The sequence below is a fragment of the Hirundo rustica genome, chromosome Z, assembly GCF_015227805.2.
Source record: "Hirundo rustica isolate bHirRus1 chromosome Z, bHirRus1.pri.v3, whole genome shotgun sequence".
In the NCBI taxonomy this organism is placed as follows: domain Eukaryota; kingdom Metazoa; phylum Chordata; class Aves; order Passeriformes; family Hirundinidae; genus Hirundo; species Hirundo rustica.
The window spans coordinates 1,281,036-1,308,398 of record NC_053488.1 but is presented as its reverse complement, the minus strand read 5'-3'; the positions used below and the strand labels follow the sequence as shown (position 1 = coordinate 1,308,398).

Here is a 27,363-nt window from a genome sequence, read left to right as displayed (position 1 = left end):
TTTAATTTTACAGACCCTCGGGGACACTCAACCACCTACAGTGATTAGTTCGACTGATTAAGCTGCTTTTCCTCTTGTGACAAACTCCTTTTGTGAAGGGTTTTCAATAGCCACGCTGCTCGGGACATTGTTCCTGTACAATTTCCTTTCAAAACACCATAAAGGGCACTCTACCGCTTCACCCTGTCGTAAAACACCGCAGGAATCAGCTTGGCCCAGCTTGCTCCTTCAAGGGCAGGATCTCCTCATTCAGGGACAAGATACAGGGTCAGGTGGGAGCTGCAGGACCACGTGGTGCCGGAGTGAGATGGAGCCACGAGCAAGGGGGATTCAGGATGAGATAAGATATGGAAAGCAAAAGTTTTCTGCCTGTTCTTTTCTCCTTCTGTTTGTTAATAAGAGGAACCAGGGTCACCCAGGGAAGTGAAGGATAAATAAACTTGAGAGCAGAGAGAAGGAAATGCTGCTTCACACGTGTCAGCTGGTTCAGCTTTCCCTAGCAGGGGCTGGGGGCAGATGCAGATGCCCCTGAGGTACCCAGGGGTAAAAGGTGCAGGGGCAGAAGGGCAGTTTCTGCTGGACAAACACACTGCTCTGAGCAGCAAAGGGACAAAACCTTCAATTTAATTAATACTGGAAGTCAGAGGAAGGTCTGATTGACACCAAGGGAGTAACAGATAGAGGGAACTGGAGGGAGTTGCAGCAGCACAAAGTCATTCCTCTCTGTAGTTACTTCCATGCCTTCTCATGAGGCTGTTGGGTAGGTCCTGGTCATCTGGATCTGGTGGGTCCAACAGCTGCTCTCTAGGCAAGGTGATGATGGAGCACAGCAGAGGTGAGGGGAAGGGAAGGGTCAAGCTGGAGCCCTTTTGACCTGCACAGCTCTGCTGGCCGGACACGGTGCCATCACCCTGCCCCACTGCCCTTCCTTCCAGGAGCTGAGCAGAAGGCTCTGCCAGGGGTCACACCACGGGCACTCCACTCCTGGGAGAGGAGGTTGTCGAGAGCAAAGCCTGCACCGGACTCCCCGTTGAAGGGGCAGTGCTCAAATGATCAAAAAGCCACCTCCTGACACCCTATGGACATGCAGCTGGTGTGGCTCCGCCATGGGTGGAGCTACTGGGCAGCACTGCAGCTTCTTGTCAGGAGAGAACACTTGGTGGTGAGGTGTGGAGGTTCTTTGGCTCCATCAATACTTTTTGCTGCCTTTTACCATGGCTCAGTGAGCAGGGCACAGCATGGCAATGGGCAGCAGCTTTAAACAGCCAGAAGGCGGGATTAGATTAGGTATTGAGAAAGAATTGCTGGCTGTGGGGGTGGGTAGGTCCTGGCACAGGGTGCCCAGAGCAGCTGTGGCTGCCCCTGGATCCCTGGAGGTGTCCAAGGCCAGGCTGGAAGGGACTTGGAGAAACCTGGGATAGTGGAAGGTGTCCCTGCCCATGGCGGGCGTGGAGCAAGATGAGCTTTAAGATCCCTTCCAACTGAACCCATTCTAGGATTCTGTGATATCCTTGTGCAGTAATCTGAGCCCTGGAACCTCCAGGGCACAGATGATTCAACAGCTCTGCAGAAGCCATTCGAAATTCAGCCAAATTTACATCGAGCATCAGTCCTGGGCCAGGTTATCTAAGAGAGAGTCACCTGCCCCAGCACCATCCCCCAAGCTGCACATGTAAGGTCCTCCCATGGGGTGATGGAACACTGGGAGCAGTGAGGTGGAGCAGGTGGTATTTAGCATCCATAGGTGAATTTGTTTTGCCTGTCACCAATGTCTCGAGCTGTGGCAGGCTGAGTAGGGGCTCTCCACCCAGCTGCTCTCATTTCCAGCATTGTGGGCAGCCCCTGAGGCCTCACGTGCTTGGGGGAGTCAGTGAAAATAAACTCAGCCAGGCTTCACCCCCAAGGCCTGGTGGTGTGGCCACGATCCTGCCAGACCCACAGAAGGGGTGCTATGCTCACAGATCCTTTCCTGATGGTGGCAACAGCCAAAAGGATTCTGCATTTTATGCATGTGCAAGGATAAAGCACTTCTGTAAAAGCTGGAGAGCTCTGGAGGGCTCAGTGCTAACAGCAAGAGAAAGATAAACCTTTGTGGTTTCAACAGGACATGGTCCTCATGAGCAGGACGTCAGGGGATGTGTGTCCATTGCTGTTCTCCATATCTGCTCCATCCTCCTTTTGTGCCTAGCTAAAGACCTGCGCAGAAGGCTTAAAAGATACTCATCTAAGCAAATTTAATCCTTTCCTTTCATTGTTCCTTTATTTCTAATGCCAGGAGGCAGTGGCAGGAGCAAGCCGGGTGCATTTTCCGGCCACAGGGTTGCCACCTCTCAACTGAGACGGCTTTTGTCATAGCATAAAAACTCTAAAACACAAAACCTTTTATACCCTTTCTTTCCTTCACAGTCTTGGTGGCTGAAGTGACCCCTGTCCTGCAGACTAAATTTAACCCAAATAGCCAAGCTGCCAGTAGACTTTATGGCATCGGGAGGCTTTTGCAGGTTGTTTTTGTCCATCTCTGCCACTGACTGCAAGACTTTATGTGTCACCAGCAAAGCACATTACTGTTATGAAACCTCGATAGAAATGTATGGCCTGCTGGATGGGCTCAGGGTCTTATGATGTTGCTTCACCGAAAGCAAAATATTTGCTCCAGAAAAAAAAAAAATCCAGAACTTCAGCGTGTGGCTGTGGCGGAGGCTACAGTAGAGGTGGTTTTCATGAAAACTCCCTATTTTCTAGGTATCTTTTTACTGTGTGGTACCTGGGGCTATTCTGGAGTTGAGTGAGTTGCTGTCACTGGTGGCTCTTCACAGGTGCTCCAGGCCAGGCTTGTATAGCAGCCTGGTCTGGTGGAAGGTGCTCCTCCTGCTCATGGCGGAGATGGAAGAATGTGATCGTGAAAATCCCTTCCAACCCAAACCACTGTGTGATTCCGTAACTTCTGTGAGCATTTTGGGATGGGAACAGCAGCTCATGGTGGCTCTACAACTGTGGGGAAGGTTAGGAGAGCAGCCACTCTTTAAGTTCAAGGCTTTGGGGGGACTTGGGAGACCTCATTCAGTGCTCACCTTTATCAGGGACTGCTGGGCTTCATCTCCATGATCACAGGTGCTATTTCAGGTGTCCTAGGTTGTCTCAAACTCCATGCAAGGAGCTGTCAGACACCAGACCTCATGATTCCACCATCAAAAATGGCTGGAAGCCGAACAAGATGCCGAAAGGCACCTCCAGTGTCACTGCCATCTGCATCCCACTGCGTGTGTCCATAATTATGTTGACCAGATATGAACCAGAGGTCCAACTTTCCATTATGCTCAGAGGGGATGTATTCAATGAAGTTTGGAGGATGCTTCACCCCCACATAAGAAAAGTTTGCCTGTTCATTTTACAGGGAACAGATTTCCTTGCTTTATTTTGCCTTCCCATGTTGACCAGAACCAAGGAAGTCTGAAAAACAAAGAGACGTGGGAGGAGTTGAGCCGAAACACCTCACACTGGAGGGAGTGCTGGGACAAGGATTTGTTTCTGGACTCTCTTCAGCAAGAACAGACACTTCAGACTGGGCATCCCAGTCTCGTTTGGGATTGAGACTTTCATTAGAAGAGCATGTAGTGGTAGGACAAAGAGAAGCGAGTTCACACTGGCACAGGGCAGGGTTGGATGGGCTTTTGGTAGGGAATTGTTCCCAGTGAGGGTGGTGAGCTCCTGGTACAGGCTGCCAGAGAAGCTGTGGCTGCCCCATCCCTGGAAACGTCCAAGGCCAGGCTGGATGGGGCTTGGAGCAACCTGGGACAGTGGAAAGTGTCCCTGCCCATGGCAGGGGGTGGAATGGGATGATCCTTAAGGTCCCTTCCAACCCAAGCCCTGAGTTATATGGTGAAGTACCTGGACCCTTGCTCTTTTTCTTTCCTCTTTTGAAACCAGATATAACACACATCAATCACAAAGTGTACAGCGAATTAAAAAGAGCTGAGATAGGAGAGAGGCCATGGTGACACTTCTGAGGTCTACCAGCCAAACTGGCTTGGTGCTGCTGATGAGCAGGATTCAACACCAGCCACTGGTCCCTCAGCAGCCTGTGTGAGGTGTGTGTTAGCCTTTTCTTGCCCTTGTTTTTTGCATAAACAGGTGTCAACAGAACTGTTGTCATCACAGATGGGAGGGTTTAGCCCTGAGCCCCTTAAAGGCTACAACCCCTAGCTCATTGTCACATCAATCATCAATTTGCATCTCCTTCCAGAACTTTTCTTCAGGTAGAGATCTGGTGGGTGGAAGTCCAGTCGATTCATCTGTTGTCCTAAGGTAGAAACAGGCTTAACTGGAGGAGTCTGAGGAGACCCCTGGAGTGGTTTTCAGGAGGTGCATGGCTGGGGTGCTTTTCGCACATTTCAAGCAAAATGTGAGTTGACCCAAGCCTTTGGAGTTTAGTGAGATTTCGGGAAGTTGGTTGATGATCTGTGCCTAAGCTGTGTTGTGGATGTTTATGTGTTCCCTTAGATTTGATCCTAAGTGTGAAGACAAAAAAAATGTGTGTTCTGAGGTGTGTTATGGACACATGAAATCATGGGAGGATTGGTAACTTGGCCCTCAAGCAGCATGATTTGTAGTCCTATTTAAAGGACTTATTTTAAAGCTATTCTTCTAGCTTGTGTTTGAAAGACATTATTAATTTATTTTATATGTAAATCTACTCCTCTGCATTTATTATTACCTAATTCTCAGGCATTGCCTTCTTTTTTGCCGTTTCATTTGTTATTAAAAAATGGCTTTCTCTTTTGTTTCCCTTCCTTAATCTTGCACTGAGTGTTTAAAGATACACACAGCCAAGCTGTCCCAGCACGTTGTCTCCCAAGACTTCTTTTCTCAATGGATCTTCACCAAAATAAATCTCCACGCTTCTTCCCACAAACATCCCATTGGCAAGTCTGGAAGTTGGGATGCATCTTCTTTGGGCCAGGTCATTCTTGTACTGGAAGGATTTAAGAGAACCCCAGCCATCACTCAGGAGTGTGACATGCAAGATATTTGTCTGAAAACTCTTTGCAATCAGCTGACAGCGCATATTCGTGCAGTTTTCCTGCGGTCTTGAAGGGGTTGCACTATTTCCAGAGCAAATCCATTCATGGCCAGCACTAAGGCTCCTCTCTCACAAATAAAAATAGTCACAGGAGCGGCTCTCACCCCGCGTTTGAAAATTGCAAGTTATATTGGGTGAAGGCGAAGGTGAACGTGTTTTACAGCTGGCACAAATGTGTCGGTTTTAAGGCTGTGAAATTTTGGAAGAGCCTTAGAAACCCATTCCCAGAGGTCAACAGGACAAAGCTCTCCTGCTGAGCGAGTGAATAGAAATGAGTTCATAATTACAGAGTATAGTAGCTTTTTCACCGTTTTAATTGACGTTTTTCAGAAAGGAAGAGAACTTAAAACAATACAGAAATGTCTTTTGTTCTTTCAGGGCCATTTGCTGAGGGCTTTTCAGTGAGAGGAGAGGATGTTTATTAAAAACAACAATATCAAGATGTTATTTTAGGGGTGAAGGGCCATTCCTAGCTGAAACAAAACTAAATGCTTGAGATGGACTGGGCACTCACTGAAAATTAGCACTGAGCTAAATGGTTTGCAGCACATTACTGAACTTCTGTTGGAACAGAAGAGAGAGGAGGGGAAGGAACTGAAGAAGTTGAAACGCTCCTTCTCAGTAGGGTTTCCAAATCAAATTAATTAGGTTTAACAGCACATGGGTCTGAACCCTTGAAGCAGCATCTGGAAGTCGGAGGTTTATCCTCATCCTTATGCTCCCGTCTTCTCCATGCTCTCCTGGGAGCTGATGAGGCTTACTGGACTTTGGGGGTGCAGAGGGAGCACCCCAAACCCAGCAGGGGTGTCACAGCCATCCATGCTGAGCAGGCTGTGGGAGAGTTGAGCCAGCATAGTGGTGGCTGTGAAAAACTGCCTATTCTCCAAGAGAAACAAATGCAGGATCGATTTTTAATATATATATATATATTTATTTTTTTTTTAAGGAAAAAAGTGAGTCTGCTGGTGTACTTGTCTGCAATGGAAAATAGGAATACTAGCATCTAAATAAATCACAGTGTTTAGAGTGTAGTGATGCAAGAAATTCTTCTAAGCAGGTGGAAGCACCTTAGCAGAGATCTTAAAATGACAGGTGCAGTTCTGCCTAATATTTAGAAACTTCGAACCAGTGATGAAGGACAGGTCATGTTTTCAGGAGTAGCTGCAATAAGGGCGCATCTCCAAAAGGAATTATGGAATGGTTTGGGTTGGAAGGAACCTTGATAATCACCTAATTCCAACATCCTGCCGTGGGCAGGGACACCTTCCACTATCCCAGGTTGCTCCAAGCCCCATCCAACCTGGCCTTGGGCGCTGCCAGGGTTGGAGCAGCCACAGTTGCTCTGGGCACCCTGTGCCAGTGCTTCATCACCCTTGTAGGGTCATGATTACAGGAAAATGAACATGTATTAAATGAACCAGCCTAATCTTCTGGAACTAAAGAACAAGGTCATCTTTGTAAATAAAAAAGCTGATGTTGCAAGAAGAAAGAGGAAGCAGAAAAGCTGCTGACAGACATAGGGTTGTCAACCCGAGTTAAATGACATTTACAGTATCAACCAAATTGATTGAGAAGAAGTTGTATGCTTTACTTGTGGGCAAGTAGATATACCAATCAAGAGATGCGTGGACAAAGCGAAGCTACCAATCAAATAATTTGTGGCAGTGTAAACCAAGATAAGAAGTAAATATAAACAATGTTTAGAAGCACAATAAATGGCTTTTGCTAGATTCATATTGAATCGTGCAGAGTCCTTTGCCTTCTCTCCTGACAACCTCACAGTCAATAATTTCTTCCTAATGCCAAATTTAAATATCTTCTCCTTTAGTTTAAGACCATTCCCCCTTGTCCTAATCACAGAATATGTTAAAATGGAAGGATCCCATCAGGGTCATCACATCCAACTCCCTGTTTCTCACAGTACAACCTAAAACTAAACCACATGACTAAGAAAGCTGCACCAGCTGAGCCTCCTCGAGGAAAAGATGAAGAGGTCCTTAACGTGTTGCTGGTCCTTCGTGATGAGACTTCAAAAGGACTTAAGTGTTCATAGTAGTGGCAATCCCTGCAAGTGGGTGCTTGCCCTGCCTGCCAGAGCAGAGGGGCTGGCAGAAGGCAGTTTAGAGACAGATCATCATTCTGGTTTGATTTTCTGCAAAATCGCTGGGAATTATTACGCTAAATTAATTCTCCGGGCTGCAGGTCCCCAGAGGACAAGACCAACCCAGCAGTTTGTTCCTGGCAGGGCTCAGCTGGGTGATTGTGTTACCACGGCCTAATGAATTACGGTCCGTGAGGAATTGTCCCCGTGTGCCACTTGGCTGTGCCTGCCACCCCCTCCCAGCTGGGACATCACTCCCCTTATCTCGTGGTTGCCATGCCATCCTGCATCAGCACAGTTTTTAACTTGCCGTTAGATGTGGTGTTGGTGTGCTGGAGCTGGACAGAAGGGCTGTAAGAGCGGGAGGAGAGAGAGGTGTGATGGGTCACACAAGGCCACCTCACTTGATGACCAGCAGTGGACAGCAGGAAGAGGGTGAGAGGAGCAGTGTGTGCATGCAATGCTGCTTCCCAGCAGTGCTCTCCCCTTCTTAATGGTTGGACTAGATGGTCTTAAGGTTTCTTTCTCCTGTAAGCACTGAATGGCTGCAGTAAAGTCTCTGCAGACCCTTCCCCAGGCTGAACAACTGCAGCTCTCTCGGCCTTTTCTCATAGGAGAGATGCTTCAGAACCCGCTGAGCAATTTTCAGTCCCCCTTCTGGGATACCTTGGTCATCTTCACAGAATGATTTGGGTTGGGAGGTACTTGAAAGGTGATCCAGTTCCACCCCCTTGTCAAGGGCAGGGACACCTTCCACTATCCCAGGTTGCTCCAAGCCCTGTTCAGCCTGGCCTTGGACACTGCCAGGGATCCAGGGGCAGCCACAGCTGCTCTGGGCACCCTGTGCCAGGGCCTTACCATCCTCACAAGAAGATCTTCTTCTAACAGCTAATCTAAATCTCCCCGCTTCAAGTTTAAAACCATTTCCCCTTGTCCTATCCGTACTTGCCTGTGTAAAAAGTCACTCAGTCTTGTTTTTATAAGCACCCTTTAAGTACTGGAAAGCAGCTGTGAGGTCTCCCTGGAGCCTCTTTTCTCCAGGTGAACATCCCCAGTTTCCCCAGCCTGTCTCCAGAGCAGAGGGCTCCAGCCCTCAGAGCATCTCCATGGCCTCTTCTGGACTCCATCCAGCAGGCCCATATCTTTGGTATTGCTTGTATTGGTGTTGCTTCCGTAGCTGATGGTGTGATTTATTTATTTTTACCCAACATGTGAGGGAAGCCTTCATTGTGCGTGCAGGTGTGGGGTGCTGCTGGGTCAGTGGGGTGTAGGATGGGTCACAGGGAATGCAGGAGCCATCTCCAGGGCAGACAGACAGATGGACAACAAAACACCTCATCAGTGTTTCACCCACAAGGTGCCTTTTGGCAGAGGGCTGCTCTCAGCACCTCCTCTTCGGCTGTGAGGAAGCTGAGGTGGAAAGAGTAACTGCACCTTCCTCCACCGCAGACCTTGTGGTGAACCTGTGGCCGCCAGATCCTCCTGCGTGTGAGCCCTGCCACCCCTGAGCCTGCCCTGCAGGGCTTCTCTCTCAGTGTCACACAGTGCAAAACACGGCTGACTACGTGATGCTATTTCAGCCGGCCAGAATTGAGGGAAGGAAATATAGCAGCAGGTTCCTCTGCACTAGGAAACCGATCTGTTATTGAAATGGCTTTCTCTTTGGTGGAGTGTTTCCGGCATGGCTCCTGGGCACTGGAAATGGCTTTATCCATCTACACCTTGTTTTCCAGCATGAGCTCGTGGAGGTGTTGTCAGCAGCTGGTTGCTGGAGTGAGTATGAAGTGAAATAACCTGTTTCTTTCTTGTGCTTTCCATGCTCAGGTATAAATGTGCCACTGCCTTGGAGTGAGCACCCAGGGCTACCTGCTGCCAAATGGCTCCCCAAAGTATCTGGCAATTGAGCGCAGAGATGAGGGCAAGCACAGGCTGATACTTTCAGTGGATATAAATAAAAGGCCTTTGTGGCACCTGCTGTCTCGTACAATGTCATTCAATGAAACTTGCCTGTTTTAAGGAGCCCACCTGCATGGTTTGGGTGGTGACTTCCAGTTTTTGGCCACGGCAAGTAACCACCCTCACAGCAAAAGAGCATCTTCCACCCACTCCTTCTCCCTGGAAGCCCAAGCTGGGGGTGTGTGGCCCCAGAGACCTGGGAGGGAACAACAAGCTGAAGCTCTGCAGGGCCTCCTGGCATGGTTAGTGCGTGAAGAAGCTGCCAGCTTAAGTTGTTTGGGCTCTTGTTGCAGAAACAATATTTCTGTCTGACCCCAGTTAGCAACTGATGTTTGCAAAATAAAGAAGTCAAGGCACTGGAAATACTTTCCATTCCAGCTCTTGTCTCAGCCCAAAATATTAGTATTAAAAATATTGCATCTATTATATGCAGCTAATATCTCTGCTGGCACATAAATCACCCAGGGATTTTTCATCTCCATATTAACAAAAAAAAAAAAAAAAAAAAAAAAAAAAAAAAAAAAAAAAAAAAAAAGTTAACTGTGCTCTATTTTTGGGTATTTGTTAACTGTTTTGTTTCCATTTATTCCTACTACAGCCACAGCAGTCTGTCTCCAAGGGACCATCTGTGGGAAAGAGAGTCCCTAGATTGATTCAGAAGGTGTCGGGGTCATTGACAGGCATGAAGGCGCTGAGTCTCTGCTCTTTCTCTGATAATGTCTTTATTTAGCGTGACAGCCTCCGGGGCACGAGTGGACAACAGGCCTCTTTCTTTCATTTAAACTAACATTGCTCCAGCCATTCCCAGCATTGTGCAGATGCTATGGATCTTCCTGATTTCCTGACTAAAGCTGGGGCCGTGGGTCCCCAGGCAGCAAGGGCCAAACAGCTACGTGACATCAGAGCTGCAGAAGGTGGCCCAGAGCTGTTCCTCCCCCCAGGCAGCGTGTTCCCATCCAGACTGACAAGTGAAAGCTCATCCAAGAGAAATTAAATTTTGGGAGTGAATCAGGCCCTGGCACAGCTTAGCAATTCTGTGGGAGTGTTAGGGGTAGCATGAAAGAGGAGGCAGGAGTGGGAGCAGGAGCAGAGAGCTCCTCTTGTTGAAGGTGACCCTGCTCATTGCAGAGGGGGTTGGCTAAATGACCTGTAAAAGGCCCCTTCCTACCCAAACCATCTATAATTCTATGAACTCTTCTTCTGACAGTGGGACAGAGTTAAGTAAACATTCAGGAAACAGCTTAGGATTGTCACTGGGTTGCAATAAATCAATTTCCAGATCAATCCTGGCTCCCAAATCTCTCCATTAAGTGCTATGGGCTGCTGCATCTTGTTTAAAGAATGTGGTTTAATGTGTTTGATAAAGGATTCTGGCACACGTTAAGTCCAAAGCATCTCTGCAGCTTGGGTTGATGTTTTACTGGATCCCTGTGTCGGAAGTGATTGCTTGCCATTGAGTTTGGGTCATCTCATATGTCTGGACAGCTGTCAGGAGATCCTGTCAAATCTTGCCTTCGCTCCTACGGGAAAGACATTTATTTCTTCACTAGAAAGCACTGGTATAAATAGGATATGGAAAAAAAAAAACCCTAGGACGTCTCCTTGCTGCAGGTCAAAGAGGCACAGGGGTCTAAAGGAAGACAGCTGAACACAAAGGCAGCAGGTGGGGGCTCATTGTACTATTTAGGATGTGTCCTGGGGGACAGGACCACGGAGGGATGGTGGTGGGCTGTGTCTGTGCATCTTGGCATGGGTTTAAAGTTTATATCTCTTGGAGGATTATCAGATCTCGGGTTAACTGATCAGCCTGGGTGTATTTTTAAAGGAGGCAGCCTGGAGTCTGAAGTATAAGCCCTTTTATTGCAAAGTAGTAAAAGATGATTCCATATTCATTCAAGCCACATTCTTACCAGTAGTCCAGGATCCGTTTGTGTTTGGGAAACATTGTGTACTGTGGTCGTGTCTTAATTTAAACTGTTTTGTCTAAACTGGATTCAGTTCCTTCTCACTGTGTTTTCCAATGGTTTTTATGTAATTTTTGCAATCTTGTTTACAGTACGCTGAGAATCCAACAGCGTAATTCCAAGTAATGTAGTTTACAAAGAGAGCCCTTTCCAAGCAATTTCTACATGAAATCACAGCAGTGATTTCTACATCAGTCCAGGCAGTCAGCCTTGAAGTCCAGGAGGTGCCTTCCTAGCTGGTTGTCCGCCCTGTGCAACAAGGGCCTCTATCTCGACATCCCTCGTGATTTGTGGGAGATCCAGCAAAGCATTAAAAGAGCTGTTTAGGAGCTATCTCACATGCCATCTGTACTTGGGATGTCTTTCCCAAGCTGGTGTTGCAAAACAGCTCCTTAAATTCCTCCTGAAGATTCATTTCCATGAAGCTTGGAAGAAAATAGCTGACTCAGGCAGCCTGTGCGGCCAAGCATTGCGGAGAGCGAGGGCTGTCCCTGGGCTTCAGCAGTACTGAGGTTTGCTTTTCAGCGCTTTGAGCCCATCCCGAGGGGTGTTGTGCCGTGTCCCTTCAGCCCAGCAGCCCTGTCTCTGCTCCTGCAGCACAGTCTGCAGGTCCTGCGAATGGGGTGGGAGAAGTTTGTCGTTCTTCCATTTGCTTGTGAGCCATTGGGAATGTTGGGTGTAAAGACACAGAATCACACTAACACCATAGCTGGGTTCAAAGGGACCTTGAAAGCTCATCCTGGCCTTGAATGTTTCCAGGGTAGGGCATCCACCACCTCTCTGAGCAACCTGTGCTGGTGTTTTACAATCATCGTTGTGAAAATCAGTGCTGCCATGCTGGTTTATAGCGACTCTAATTAAGCTCTAGAGGAAAAAACAAATTCATCTCTAGCATACAAAGGCAAATGTGGTGTCCAGGTCCAAAGGAAGGGTTGTCAGCAGTGATTCTACCTCAGGACCGAGGTGGTGGCAAAGAACATTGTGCCCACGTAGGCAACTCGCATGAGGGTTTCATAATGCTTTTCCCAGCAGCCAGAGACTCTGAGCCTCATCACAAACATCTCTCCCCCCACAGCGTTGTTTTGGTTGGCTGTGCTTGTCTTCTGGCGTTCATTGTGTGTTTGTAAAGATGCATACATGTAAGACTTAAAGCATGCACTTCATCTCAGCTGTTCAAAGATGGCTTTAAATCTTGATCACCGTCATTTTGACAGGTGGACTTTCCACACTTCCAAGGTACCGTGTCTGTCCAGATGACGTGGGCTCAGTCTAGCAGTTGGGGTGGTCTCTACCCCTGGTGACAGAAAGGCATGAAAGAAGTGTGAATAATTTCATTTTTGTTTTCAGGGGTGAACATGACATCTTGTTCCCTTCTCATCTGAGAAAAATGCAAACAAAAATGAAACTGGAGCCAAGTGAAACCAGTTTGAGAGAGAAAGCCAAAGGGAAAACACAACACAAATCCTGTGTTCTTCATCCTTGGAGCTGGTGGTTATTGCTTTCTGTGGGGTTTTGAGGTTTTTTGATTAAATTGTGTGGAACTGTCAAGCTTCTTTGAGCGTTTCCCATTCTCAGACATAGCGAGGATAGAAAATGGCCGGAGTTGGGCTCTGATGCTCCCTGCATCAAAGCAGTACTGAGTTATCATTTCCCATGCACGTGAAACATCAGAGTGCCTTTGATGGAGGTAGGCTTGCTGAAGAATACTTCTGGGGGAAGTTAGGCTACTAGAACAGAAATTCAGATCCTTTTCCTCATTATATTAATAACAGTATTCCCCAGACCTCTTGGGACCAGTTCAGATGCTAGAAAATTCTGCCAGGTTCTAGCTGGGATCCTTCAGTCCCTCCAGTTTGGACCATAATATCTTTTAAATGCTCAAAGCCAGTGAGGATGGGTTTTTCTAATGACAGCAGCACTGCCATACCCAAACTCCTGCAGCAGTGCTTGCTTTGGGGTATCAGTCCAATTGTGGTCTGGCTGGAATATGCTTAGTTCAGAACAACTCGGCCTGAGGACATGAGTTTGTCCAGGGGATGTTTCAGAGGATTTTGCTTCTTCCTTCCCTTCCCTCTTCAGGCTGAGTTTCCTGGGCATCTAGCTAGTACAGCCAGGAATAGCCCACACGCTAAATTGAGAATTTTACTCTTTCGGTGGTGACTCTTAAGAGGATTCCTTCCTAATTTCCCTTCCTCAATGGAAAACTGTGTTGAGACTTTCAGAAAGAAGTTGAGAGAGGTGGCCTGACACCCCACAGAGCGAGCCCCACCAGTCCTCTATTTTCAGGACCAGCTGCTGAGTTCCTTGGGAATGCTCTGCTTCCCCAGCCTTGAGGGCTGTCATGGATAGGAAGGATCTGGGGTCATCACGGGAGTGGAAGAGTCCATTCCTGCAGCAGATCCTGGGAGTGTTCCAGGCCAGGCTGGATGGGGCTTGGAGCACCCTGATGTAGTGGAAGTTGTCTGATCAGAGGTGGAACTGAATGATCTTTAAGGTCCCTTCCAAACCAAAACATTCTGTGATTCTCTGATCTTAATCCGTCCCTTGCAATAACAGTTCCTAATTAGTTGCAGGCATGTTAATTGCAGAGCAAACGATGAGATTTTCCGAAGACTTAGCTTTATATTCCTGATCCTCACAAAGAGATGAGACCCTGCCCAAACAGATGAAAGGGTGCAGAGAAACTTACTCTGTCAAATGCAGTAAGGAATGTGTTCATTTGAGCACTAGAAGGATTCAAGGGATGGAGGAGGTTTGATCTTGGCACCACTCTTCATTCTCAACCTGTTTCCTGAGTGTCTGCAAGTCCATATTAGTTGTCAATTTCTGGGTGGCCCTGGCTATGCCCAGCAGGTGTTCTGCTCTGCACAAAAGCAGGACTGAATCAGAATTTCTGCTTTGCAAGGAGATTATGGTGTCCTGGAGGGTTTGTGCCGTGGGGAAGTTGGCTGAGATTGAGCCATGCAGGTTCTCCAGAGGCAGGAAAGAGGCATGTGCAGAGACCTGGTCCCTCAGTCCCAGGACAGGATTTCAGTCTGTTTGGCCGTGCGTCATGGGGTAAATGTCTTAAGTGCCACTTTAAATGTGTAAAATCTCAGAAAATTTTAAGCGGGAAAAGACCTCTTAGGCCATCGAGTCCAACCATTCCCCAGCACTGGCAAGGCCACCAATGACCCAAGTCCCCCAGATGCCACAAATCCCTCCAGGAATGGGGACTCCACCACTCCATCCCTTTCAATTAAGGAATTTCCCAGTATCCAATCTAAACCTCACCTGGCACAGCTGGAGGCCATTTCCTCTTGTCCTGTCCCTTGTTCCCTGAGAAATGAACCTGATGCCCACCTCGGTGCATCCTCCTGTCGGAGCCACAAGATCCCTTCTGAGCCTCCTTTTCTCTAGGCTCAGCTCCCTCAGCTGCCCCTCATGGGACCAGTGCTCTAAAGTAACTCCTCACCTCTCAGTGTTTGTAGGAAGTGCTTTCCCAGATCCCTATGCAGCCACCAGGAGAATGGAGCCCTGCGTTGTCCTCCAGCTCCACACATGCCAGACAAATAGTGGGGGCTCTCAAAAGACTCATCTAGCTCAGAGGGATATGGGCAAGGATGACAGGACAGAGCAACTGTGTTTTAGACCACAGCTGTCCACGTGTCTAGAGTTATTTTCCCCAGACTTGTGCCTTCCTGCTCCTTTCCTTGGGAGCAAACGACGTAGTAAAAACTTGCAGGAATCACGTATTTCTGAGCACGTAGGCTGGTAATCACCAAGACAGCTGAAGCCTTAGATTTGTTTGCGTAGGCTTCTCCAGCAGAACAGACTTTTGTCAGATCTAAATTCTGTTGAAAGGTATCTCATTTAGTTAATTAAATTTTAAAAATGGGTGGAGAAACAATAGCAGAAGCAAAACCATCCTATTTCCAGCTTGGCAACCCTGACTGTCTCCCCTTGGTTTTTTAGTACTTTTGCAATTTCTTTGTGACTCTCAATGTCTCTTTAATTTCCATGTTGTCCGATGGCCAAATCACACTGAAGTCAGGGGGAGTTTTGAACGGAATTGGAATTTGGCCTTTGAAGTGAAAATAGTTATTTAATGTTAAATGGAGTCAAGAGATAAGAAACCATTGTACGGTCCAGTTGCTTTCTCTTGTAGCTGAATTATGGTTCCTTGCAAGGCACTGCATCCTTATGGCTAAGCAGAGGGGGACAGAGGGAGGATTTCCCAGTAACTGCAGCGTTTTTCTGGGGTGAATTCTTGCTGTTCTTGGAGGTGTCGCTGTGTGACTCAAGCTTCAGCTGTTCCTCCCTTCAGCATCTCAGACCCAAAAGACTGAGCTGGGAGGTGCATTTGGGTGCTTCCCTGGCCTGGCTCCCTGGGCTTGGCACGTCACCCCAAGGCTCCATCTTGGGACATCACCTTAAGCTGCCACCTGAGCACCTACAGTGCCGGCCTTGAACAAGCACAAAGTTGTTTCCAACAACCCGCAGTGGGAGTGTTACAGGACACCCAGGTCCCCATTCTGTCCTTTCCTGGGGCTCTCTGTGTCCCCAGCACCTTGGCCGCCCTTGAGAGCAAGCACGGGTCCTCCCAGCCTCCCAGGCCTTGAGATGTTGTGCAGTCAAGTTTCAAGATCTGAGCCTTGTTCTCCCTGCTTTGGCTCCTCTTCCCCGCAGATCCTATTTCTTCTTGGCTTTTCTTCTTCGCTGGGGTGTTGGGAAGATAAAAGCACACGAGTCTTTGCCTGAATGCTGGATGGTTGTCTAGACCCCTGACTGCTGCCAAGTCACAGACATTGCTCCTTATTTGCCATTCTCCTTCCTTTGCCTTTTATTCTTGCAACTTTTTTCCCAAAACTTTTTTAACTTTGGTGTTTTCTACCCTTTGGCCAGTGACTGCAGAGCTTTGGTCTGTGTTTGCTCTGCCCCTTGCCATGGGGACATCACCTTGTAGCTGTCCTGTGGAGAGGCAGGGCTGCCTGTTCTCCCCCGTCCTATTGCAACAGCCTCAAAATGAACAATCTTGCACATTCCACGTTGGCTTAACTAGGTGTTTTTTTAATCTTAAACTTATTTTTTCATTCGTAGCCCTTAAACATTAAGGGTTTAGTTTGTAATGCCATCATGTCTTTAGAAAAAAACTGTCCCTGCGTGGATTTCTTGGAGGAATTTGTGGCCAAGTTTGGTTCCCAGCTCATTTCCAGGCTTTTTCCCTTGCTTCTGAAATTATAGCCGTGTCGTTGTGCAACTTCTGTAATTTCTGTGCAATATTTACAAATTAAATAAAGTAGCAGATCGGCTTAGAGTGCAAGACTTGAAGTGCAACCAAACAGTTAAACTCAGATGTCAGCGAGAAGAGCAAAATCACAGAGAGCAAAACTCTTGTACACTTGGGCCTGTGAGGGCTTAGAACCAGATAAGCTTTTTCACTAACTTTTATTTTGACAGTCCCCTTTTAATAAGCATTGCTCTTTACAACGCAGTTTATGTGATTGCATTACTGGGAGGAAACAAAGAAATGCCAGGAAAACTTGATGTGGAGAATCTGTACTCATAAAATGCTTGTAGATTCCAGCAAACAGGAAAGCTTTTCCCATCTCTTTTTTTTTTTTTTTTTTTTTCTTTTTTAATTTCCCTGCAATTCAGTTGCAAGGGAAAAAAAAAAAAAGGAAGGACGAAACCAAAAACCACACACTGAATATCTCAGAAAACCGGATCTGGTGGTCTGAGTGTAAACACTAATTCCTTCCAGTGCTATGAAGAAACCTCTTCGTCCCGCATTTGTTAAACATGAGCCCTCACTCTTTATGGTTAAAAGCCAGTTGGCTTCAGAAAGTAGGTTTTGACTCCTGTGGATGCCAAGGAATACAGATTCTGTGGCAGATGGCTTTGGCAGGCAGGGTTGGAGGCTGCTGACCATTGAAATGTATTTGTGAATGGCTGCTTCCTTCGTCTGAGCGCCCTTAGCTGAGCAGTGCCAGTGATGAAAATAAAACTGATTGCTGTGGGATGGGTTTAAAGTAAAGGCCGCTATTTATCCAGATTGGGGTGGGGGTTTGGAACAAGTGATGAGGCTGACCAGGGGTTTTATCATGACTACAAAACCAGTACGGAGGCAAACCACTGTGGTCACCACAGCGCTCAAAGTTGTTTCCTTTTTTGGGGGGGAGGTGATCCTGGGGACACATCCTGTGTCACCCTCAAGCACTGCTCCCAGCAGCCTTGTAAAGAGCTGGGCATTAAAACATCCCACGGGCTCTCAGAGCCAAAACCAGTATCAAAGAGGGAGCAGGCAGGGGATGCCAGCATGCCTAGGGTAACCCTGGTGAGGACAGCCAGTGCTGGGACCATCTCCATCTTAGGTGCGTGCTGGATGATGGCATTCTGGCTCTGCTTTCTCCACTGGGGACAGCCACGCTGCAGCCTCTTTGGAAATCCGAGATGCCTGAGACTGCCAAAGCATTTCTTCCATTCAACTCGTGTTTTTTTGGGGATTTGCCGTCTCGACTACCGGTTATAGCCAGCACTGAGGGGCTTGCTTGCTCTTTCTGAGATGTTGTAGTCTCTCAAGTAAACCCTTTGGGGGCAATTCCTCCTCTTTGTAGCTCTTGGATTTCCACGTTATCCCTTTGGAGCTCTGTACACAGGCCTCTCTTTGGAGGTTGTGGTCCTGGATGCCATGCCCTCCATGCTGCCAGAGCCAAGTATGGTCCTCTTTTCATCTCTGTGTCCTGTCCTGGTGTAGCAGTGCTGAAGGAGGTGTATAAAATAAGGCCAAACAAATCTGGTGTGGGCAGACTACCAGTTTACTTAGTACCTTGCTTTTTAGTTAATTTTTTTCCACTTAGAAATTCCTGATACACTTAAAATGGCTCACTGCAAACCCATTCAGCAGTGTGCCATGTTGGCAGGCAAGAGGAGAAAGTGATGCTGTAGGCCTGGTGTATCCAGAGCTCTAAAGCCTTCAGAAAAAAAAATCTCCTGATATTTCTTCCCTACCTGACTTGCTGCTGCTGTTTTTCCTGGTTAGTGTGGAAGTAATACAGAAACCTCTGAGAATTTAACCCAGAAACCTGGGAAAATTTTTCCTGGGAACCAAAGTCAAACTTCACAAAAAGTTTCAGCTGAAATATGACTCTCACTGAAAGAAATTTAGAGGCATGAACTGTTAGGTGGCAAGAAATTGCCTCCCTTTTTGTGGTCCCCTGCCAAGGGCCAAGCTGTTTGGTGGGACAAATGTGTTGGCCCAACAGAACCGTGAAGGAATGGATGAACTTTCTTTAACTCACTTCCACCTTTTTAATTCCCTGACATTCAGCTTACAAAATGAAACAAACAAACAAACAAAACAAAACAGAAGAATCCTATTTGGCTTCCATCTGACAGGAGTTAAAACCTATTTTCTGAGGCCAAACGGCTTTTCAATGACTTTCCTTTACTTTCCAGGCGACAGCAGAGGCTTCCCAGCGGGAACAAGTCTCAGCAGCACGCGGACCATCAGCAGGGTGGCACCAAGCATAACAGGGACCACCAGAAACTCTACCAAGGAGGCCAGGCCCCTCACTCCTCGGGCCGGACGGGCCACCACGGCTACAGCCAGAACCGGCGATGGCACCACAACCAGAAGCACTCGCCCAACGACAAAGAAACGCACAGAAACGCCAAAGAGACTGAGAATTTGAAAATCGAGGACAGCTCCGCGTGCACGGCGCACGTCCCCGCCGAGGCGCCCCGAGGCCCCGAGGCCGCGGAGAAGCAGTCCCAGCCGTACGTCCCCGAGCCGGAGACCAAGAGGAAAGACAGCGTCCACGAGCGCGCTGGGGACAGGCCCAAGATCAATTTGCTTCAGTCTTCTAAAGACAGGCTGAGGAGGAGGCTAAAAGAAAAGGTATTATTTCTTGAGTTGCTCTCTTTCTGAGAGTCTGGCCGTCGGCCATTCTCCATGCAAAGGGTGGGCTCAAGGGCTCAAGGGACGTTTCTATCAATGCTCCCAACTTACTTTAATCCCTCCAGGGTCAGTGCTTCTCTTGAGGTGTCTTTGTGCTTCTTCAGGAGGCCTTTCAATGAAAGAATTGAGACTCTGAGCTTGGCTTCTTGGTTGAGGTTGCCACCATCTTGAGTTCTCCAAGGACTGGGAACTCTCCCCTTTTCCATGGGGGAAGGCTGGTGCACACATGAGCTTCCTCCTGGTCTGAAGAACTCAGGTGCTTTGCAAAAAAAGATCTAAAAAAAGTGATTTGTCTCTGCAGCTACAGAGCTAAATCCCAAACTTTGACTCTTGAGTTCTGAATAGTCAGACTCCGCTGCTTTAAAGCTGATATCCGTTTATCTCTGCAATGAATTGAAATGCCCTTATCTTCCCTCTTCCTTCCAACAACCCAACAATAACAAAAGTATTGCATGCAAGTGACGGAGGAGAAATCCTTTTTGGAAACAATATTCGGCCACAGATTTCTGAGGAATTTGGAGATGGTATCTTCATTTGCCCCCTGTGAAACTCAGATTCTTTCTCTTGAGATTCTTTTGTCAGACTGTAAAAAGCGTCCATGGGGTTATCTCTAATGAGATTTCCAAAATACAGAGCAAAAATAACCTAAACATATACAATTCCATGGGAGTGCATGTTGGAAATGTATACCATTGAATGCATGAGCATTTACTATTTCTGGATGTGGCATGAGGGGGAGTAAGAGATTTTGTTAGTTATTTTTGTGTTCTTTAAAGCAATGGGAGGATAGTAGAGACTTTCAGAGTATTCATTTTAATGTTCCTCTCAGAAATTTAGAGTCTTGAAAGAATAAAAATCTCATCAGCGCCCACTCTTGGGTGGGTTTTGTCAACACAACCTGATGGGAGGTTTGGACAACTCCCTTGGGGATTGGGTTTGTCCAAAAAATTGCTACAGGTTTGCATTGTATTAGATTGAGCTGGAGGGGTGGAAGAGAGCAGACCAGAACCAGCAGGATGCATGCCTGACACTGGGGAAAAAGGAGCAAATGCATAATAAAATGTTGAAAAGAAGCAATAATTTTTGTGGTAACGATGGAAAGTGAAAAGTGTAGCTGTCAAGAGGTGGAAAAGTCGAGAGTCTTTTGAATGCTGGCATCATGTGACTTCTTTGATCTCAGTTTACATCGTTAAGCATATATTATAAAATATATTTATAGTTATATATATATATATGTTTGTTTTATACTGAAATATATATAAAATATATTTCTGTGGGATTGAAGATTTTGCAAACATCAGGGTACTTTCTAAAGAGAAGCAAAAAAAATGTCCATTATCATGATGTCACAGACACCAGAAACTGTCCCAAGATGCCAAAGTCAGTCAGAAGTGATCAGACTTTGGCATCCTGGCTCAGCACCGTCAAGGACACGTTCTCCCTGACCTGAGGGGTAGAATTTCGGGTTTGAGTGGTGTGGGAAATGGAGGAGGGGGACATTTCTGGGGCAGGATGCATGCGCTTCTGCTTTCCAATGCTGAGGTTATACCATTGTGCCACTAAAAGATGCTTTGTCTTTTCTCTCTCTGTTTATGTCCTCCCAATCCCCTTCCCCCTTTGCTGTTTGTGCAAGGACATGGGCTGATATATCTGTTTTTTCCTTGTGTAACAGACGCCTTGTCTTTCCCTTTTCACGGACCAGGACGAAGTCACGGTGGAAAACACCGACCCTGAAAAGAATAAAATGGACAAATTAATTGAAATTCTCAACAGCATGAGGAACAACAGCAGTGATGTTGATTCCAAGCTCACCACCTTCATGGAGGAGGCCCAGAACTCCACCAACTCTGAGGAGATGCTGGGTGAGATAGTCAAGACCATCTACCAGAAAGCGGTGACAGACCGCAGCTTTGCTTCCACAGCAGCCAAGCTCTGTGACAAAATGGCCCTCTTCATGGTGGAAGGAACCAAATTCCGGAGTCTGCTCCTCAACATGTTGCAGGTAATGAGATAAAGCTGGTTGTTCAGATGCCCGTAGCATCATCTCAGTTGTTCTTATCATTTATTTGGAGCTGAGCTGTTACCAATTCATCAGTTGAATTCATCATGATGAATTCATCAGTTGAACCCAGTTGATGCGTTCAAATTACATCTGTTGCTTTGTCTGCTCACATCTTTGGTGGTTACCATAGATAATGTGACACTGAGGGCATTTTCAAGGTACTCTTCTTTCTCCTTTCATGAACTCTACATGGAATTGTGGCATCTCACACCAGGGCCTGTCTCGGTAATGAGTCAATTGCTTGAGGCAGCATCCCCATGGCATGAAAAGTAATTAACTGGGGGGGACTCTCAATGTAGGCTGTTAGAGTGGAGGGTCCATCCCAGCACCAGGTGCACCAAGACAAGTCCCTGATGGTCTTAGACACCAGGATGGTCCCTCAGCAGGCTTTTGGCTGCCTCACCTGGCTGAAGGGCTTGATTCTGGTTTCTGATTGCAAACAAAACTGAACTAATTGCGTGTTTTCTCACTATTCTGGGTGACTTGTTTATTGATATGTGGAGAACTGGTTGGTGGTTCTGCTCCAAAACCATCAATGTCAGCAGAGTTGCAGAGGAGAGGAAAAGGCAGTGGCTCTGATAACTGGTCCATGAGGTTAATGCTTGGACTTGGTCGTCTTGGAGATCTTTTCCAGCCTGGATGATTCTATAATAATGTTGGGTGATGAGACAAAAGGGCTATTCTCAACTGCCCGTGGTCTGCTGAGAGGAGTGTGTTTTGCTGCAGTGCCACCATCAGAGAGGGCGGTTGTTTTCTGGGAGGGTGTCACATGCATCTCCAATTTTCTGCCTCTAAAGACAGAGTCGAAACCTCAGGTTTCCACCCTTAATTTAAGGTGCATTTCCTTGTGGCTGTTCCCTCACACACACATCTCATCTGTGGGACATACAGAGCTCACATTCTGTTTCTCTGCCCTCCACACAAGTCTGTTGCTCTGCATCGCTCCAGTTTTTGACTCATCTTCTCGTTCTTCTTGCTGCCCTTGTTGGAGATGCTCTGTTGGATGCTGTGCCTGGCTGCCTGTGCCTTGAGTTGGCTTTGGGGCAACACAGCAAGCAGGGAAGTAAGGAGTAAAATAAAACAAGCAATGTCAGATAATTCTGCACGCTGCTTGGTCCGACTTTGTTTCTCTCATTGCTCTGTACATGTCAAACACATCTCTCCCCATGCCCACGCCCCCCTGCAAAGCTCTTGGTCAGCATACATCTCTGCCCATTACCTGCCCATTACCTGCACCAGGTGGTGATTTTTTCCAGATGAGTATTTCCAAAGGGATTATCAATCAGAGTGAGGGAAATTGCAGACAGAATCAGTCCCAGAATTAGCAGCAAGGGGCTGAAGGGAGCTCTAAACCTGCTGTGCATCCCGTTCTTCCCATACCATATCTCTCTTGCATCTTTCCCTATCAGGATGAGCAATCTAAGAATAAAGCCCAGGAATGATGGCCAGGGAGCAGCAGGGTGTTAGCCCTAAATTGATGCTGATGGCAGTCCTGGGAGGACTGTTCCAGTCTGCTTTATTCTCTTCTCCCAGCAATTCCACCCATGCGAGCAGACCCAGTAAACTGATTTATACCGCAGCATCCTGTGCAAGACTGAGTGGCTTCCCATTCAGCTCTTCACGGCATGAATGTAGGATAAATAATATATATCCTATCTCCAGAGAGACTCAAAAGTGCTTCCCAGGAACGTGTAGCCAGCCACAGTGTGGTGGGAGCGTTGTGGAGAGGTGGGGAGGAATGAAGTGCAGAGGGAGCGGGGTGTGCCGGTCACCGAGTTCGTGTGCTGAGGCGTAGAGAAGTATGCAAAAGGGATTTGTTCAGCCCCAAACTACACATCTTTTATAAATGTCTTGATGGGGCAAAAGGTGACAGATCGCTACAGGTCAAAAGCAAAGTGCTGTGTGAAATTAAATAATTTAACATTTCCTTTCTGATAGTAAAGTGTTTTGACTTTCTCCAAGCACTGTTTCATTTTCCAAACAGAACAATCAGATGCACTCAAACTGATTCATAAATACTTTGGTCAAGCCCTAAACCAGGAATATTTTGAGGTATTCAGGTCTGATAGCCCTGGGTGGAGACAGAGCCAGGTACGAGGTACGAAAGAGTCATTGCAGCTGCCTTGGTGTGAAATAAGGAGGTTGATTATCAATTTCAGTATGATTTGTTGGAACTGATACGGTGTATTATCAGTATTAATAAGGCATGTTTGATATTACATCATGTTACGGAGTAATGTGAATATCCTATTGATGTATTATATGTTAATACATTTATATCAATTATTATATATCCATACATATACACATATATATATATCCATATGTTATAATCATATTTTTATATGATTGATGATAAGACATTACCCAGCTACAGTCCTGGCCCTTCCACTCTCAGATATTTTCCACCGGCCATTTTTAGATAATTTGCCGTTAATTAAAAAAAGAAAAATAAACCTTTAATGAAACACTTGCTGCAGAGCAGGATTTGTGTCTCTCTAGCACCTTTCAGACTAATCTGATCCCCGGACGTAAGGAGCTCGGCTTGCTGGGCACCGGCGAGCTGGGGAATTACTGTGCCGGGGTGTGATAAATCGGGATCAGTGTGATCCCTCCCCATGCTGCTGGCGCCTGGGGCTGCACCGCTCACCCCCACATCTGCTCCCGGCAGATGCTCCTGTTTTGCAGGGGCTTGTTTGTCCCTTTCCCTCAGGACTGCGATGGCAACAGCTCACCCCCACCAGAGGAGCTCAGGAATTGGTGCATGAACCTGTTGAGGTGCCCTGCCAGCATGGTCGTACCTGCAGACAGCATCCCTTTACCTGTAAGACAGCGTCCTTGTATCCTGCTGGACATTAAAACAAGCAGCAAGGTTTTTGTGGGGTTTTTTTTCTGCAAAACAGTCAGTAAACTGTCTTTTTAATCTGGCTCCTCTTCTATTTTCAGCTGTTGACAAGGTGCTCATGCTCAAAGGTTGCATATGTTCGCGGCTTATATTAGGGCACTTGGTTTGGTCCCAAAAAGGATGGCAGTGCCGCAGCACGAGGGTGTTGTCACATCATCCTCCTCCCTGCCAGCAGCTCCTCTGAAGAGCTTCCCTACAGCCAACATGGTCCCCTTCATCCTCTAAGAGGATCCACCAGGAAAACTTTGGTTTCAGTTTATCCTTCACTCTTATGTTTTGGTCTAGAATCTTAGCTAAGTCTTGAATTTCGGTGCTGCCTACCGCTCAGGAAAAGATGTGGAAAAGGGAGCCATGGGTTGGGCAGCTGGTAGAGCTGCTGTGTGGGAGCTTGGCACTGGAGGGATCATTTGGCATCTGGGTTGTCCAGCCCTGGCACAGGCTGCCCAAGCAAGTTGTGTAAGCGTCACTCCTGCAGGGATTTAAGAGCCACGTGGATGTGGCACCTGGGGACATGGGTCAGTGGTGGCCTTGGCAGTGCTGAGGGAATTGTTGGACTTGATGATCTTAGAAGGCTTTTCCTACCTAAACTGATCTGTAGCTCTGTGACTTGGGTTCGTTTTCCTCCTTGAAGAGTTTGGTTTAGTCTTTTGGTAGCAAAAGCAATTTTGAGCTGTGTGAGCCCTTGGGTTCGACCTAAGTGAGTTCGGATGGCTGGGGACATGAAAGAACATCTTAATGGACACATATAGGCAATTTCTTCATGCCTCTAGAAATATCTTCTTAATTAATACATTGAAAATAATTCTCCTGCAAGAGGTTTTTGCTTAACATTGTTTCATTTACTGGCATGAGCCTAGGCTCTTTTTTTTCTTTTTCTTTTTTTTTTTTTTTCCTTTTTCCTTTTTTTTTTTTTCCCTTTTTCCAGTCAAGGAGGGTGTTGTTAAGCAATGTGCCCCAAACCCTTTACATGTAACATAAGTTGGAGCACTCCTCTGCTGGAACAACCGTGCTCTTTATAGCAGAGCTGTGTCTGCATCTGAGCTATGCAGAGCCAAGTGTATTATTAGAGTGGACATCACTGGGGCTGTAATTGTACACTGCTCCCCTTGGCAACCACAGCCAACAGCACATCAAACAGAAGGCTGATAGCTTCTTTTAATAATAATAATAAAATTTAAAAAAAATCAAAAATCACGCAATGAACATCCCGACACAGAGCAGCAGAGCCCGCTGGCCTGCAGCCAGAGCCAGTGCCTGGTGCATCCCTGCACATGGAACTGCGTTGGTGTCAGAGGAGAAGGGCTGGTTCTGCTGGATGCCCTGTGGCCTACCCTGCTGTGTGCTCTTGGATACCCTGTGGCATGCCCTAATGCATGCCCTAAGGCACACCACATTCGATGCCTCATAGGATACTCTGTGGCATACCCTATAGCACACCCTGATGCATCCCAAAATTTATACCCTAATGCATACTCAGTGGTGTACCCTAATGCTTAGCCTGTTGGAAACCCTGCGGCATTCCCTGGTGACTGTCTTGTGGTAGGACCTAATGGACTTCCCATGGCATATCCTATGGTACACCCTAATGCATACCCTATTACACACCCTTCCCCCATGGCATATCCTATGGTATCCTAATGCACAACCTGTTACACACCCTAATGCACTTCCCGTGGCATATCCTATGGTCCATCCTAAAGCACACCCTATTACACACCCTAATGCACTTCCCATGGTGTATCCTATGGTACACCCTATTGCACACCCTATTACACACCCTAATGCACTTCCCATGGTGTATCCAATGGTACACCCTCATGTACACCCTATTACACACCCTAATGCACTTCCCATGGTGTATCCAATGGTACACCCTAATGCACACCCTATTACACACCCTAATGCACTTCCCGTGGTGTATCCAATGGTACACCCTATTGCACACCCTATTACACACCCTAATGCACTTCCCATAGTGTATCCAATGGTACACCCTCGTGTACACCCTATTACACACCCTAATGCACTTCCCATGGTGTATCCAATGGTACACCCTAATGCACACCCTATTACACACCCTAATGCACTTCCCATGGTGTATCCAATGGTACACCCTAATGCACTTCCCATGGTGTATCCAATGGTACACCCTAATGCACACCCCATTACAAACCCTAATGCATTTCCCATGGCATATCCTATGGTCCATCCTAATGCACAGCCTGTTACACACCCTAATGCACTTCCCATGGCAGAACCTATGGTCCACCCTAATGCACACCCTATTACACACCCTAGTGCATATCCTATGGTATATCCCAGTGCATACCCTATGGTATATGCTAAAGCATTCCCTATGGTATATCCTAATGCATTCCCTAATACACATCCTGTTGCACACCCTAATGCCTAGCCAGTTGCACACCCAAATGCATACCTTATGATTTACCTTACTGTATATCCTGTTGGATATCCTGTGGCATACCCTAATGAACACCCCATGGCATATCCTGATGAATTCTCTGTGGCATACCCCATGGCTTGCCTTATTGCCTACCCTATTGCACGCGCTGTTGCACATCCTGATACATTCCCAATGGCAAACCCAGCTGCACACCCACACAGGGTTTCTTCATTGTCTTACTGCAACCTCTTGATGCCCCAGAAATGGTCCTTCCTTGGTCAGTGCCGTGTTTGGCTCTGGGTGTAGGAACTTCACAGAAACACAGAACATCCTGAGCTGGAAGGGAGCCACAAGGATCATGGACTCCAACCCCTGATCTTGCACAGACACCCCACCTAAAGAGCATTGTCCAAATGCTCCCGGAGTTCTGGCAGCCTTTGGGCCATGCCCCAGCACCCTCTGGGGGAAGAGCCTTTTCCTGATATCCAATCCAACCCTCCCTGGCACAGTTCCAGCCATTCCCTGGGTCCTGTCCCCAGTCACACAGAGCAGAGATCAATGCCTGACCCTTCTTTGCACAGTACAAGGAAGTTCTAACTACAGTGAGTCTCCCCTCAGTCTCTTCTCCAAGCTGAGCAGACTAAGTGCCCTCATCCCCTCCTTGCATGGCTTCCCCTCCAGACCCTTCCCCTCTAGACCCTTGAGATGAGTAGCGTGGGTTTTGGCAGAGGTTTCGCTTCACTCTCAGTGGCCTTGGTTGAGTTGGAGATGATTGGTGTGACCATTTATAGAGGGGCTCAGCCTCTATAAGAAGGTGGTCAAAAATCCATTGCTGTCATCCCAGGTGGGGGATGGAAGAGGAGGATTTAGGTTGACACATTTCTTGGGATGTAGATATTGTGGCATGAGGTACTGGAGAGCTGACCCTTTAGTGAATGTGGGTGCAGTGTGG

The 27,363-nt window shown here is 47.2% G+C and overlaps 1 protein-coding gene across 7 annotated transcripts in view; it reads left to right on the top strand.

Moving 5' to 3' along the window:
- CTIF (cap binding complex dependent translation initiation factor) overlaps positions 1–27,363 on the top strand; it is a 148,378-nt gene that overhangs the window by 85,446 nt on the left and 35,569 nt on the right. For 6 of the 7 annotated variants that reach the window (XM_040090466.2, XM_058424148.1, XM_058424145.1 and 3 more), the window contains 2 exons: positions 18,539–18,980; positions 20,713–21,042. In XM_040090466.2, the coding sequence (XP_039946400.1) occupies positions 18,539–18,980; positions 20,713–21,042 (772 nt within the window). The remainder of the gene's footprint in view (positions 1–18,538; positions 18,981–20,712; positions 21,043–27,363) is intronic. The other variant, XM_058424147.1, reaches the window with a different exon arrangement.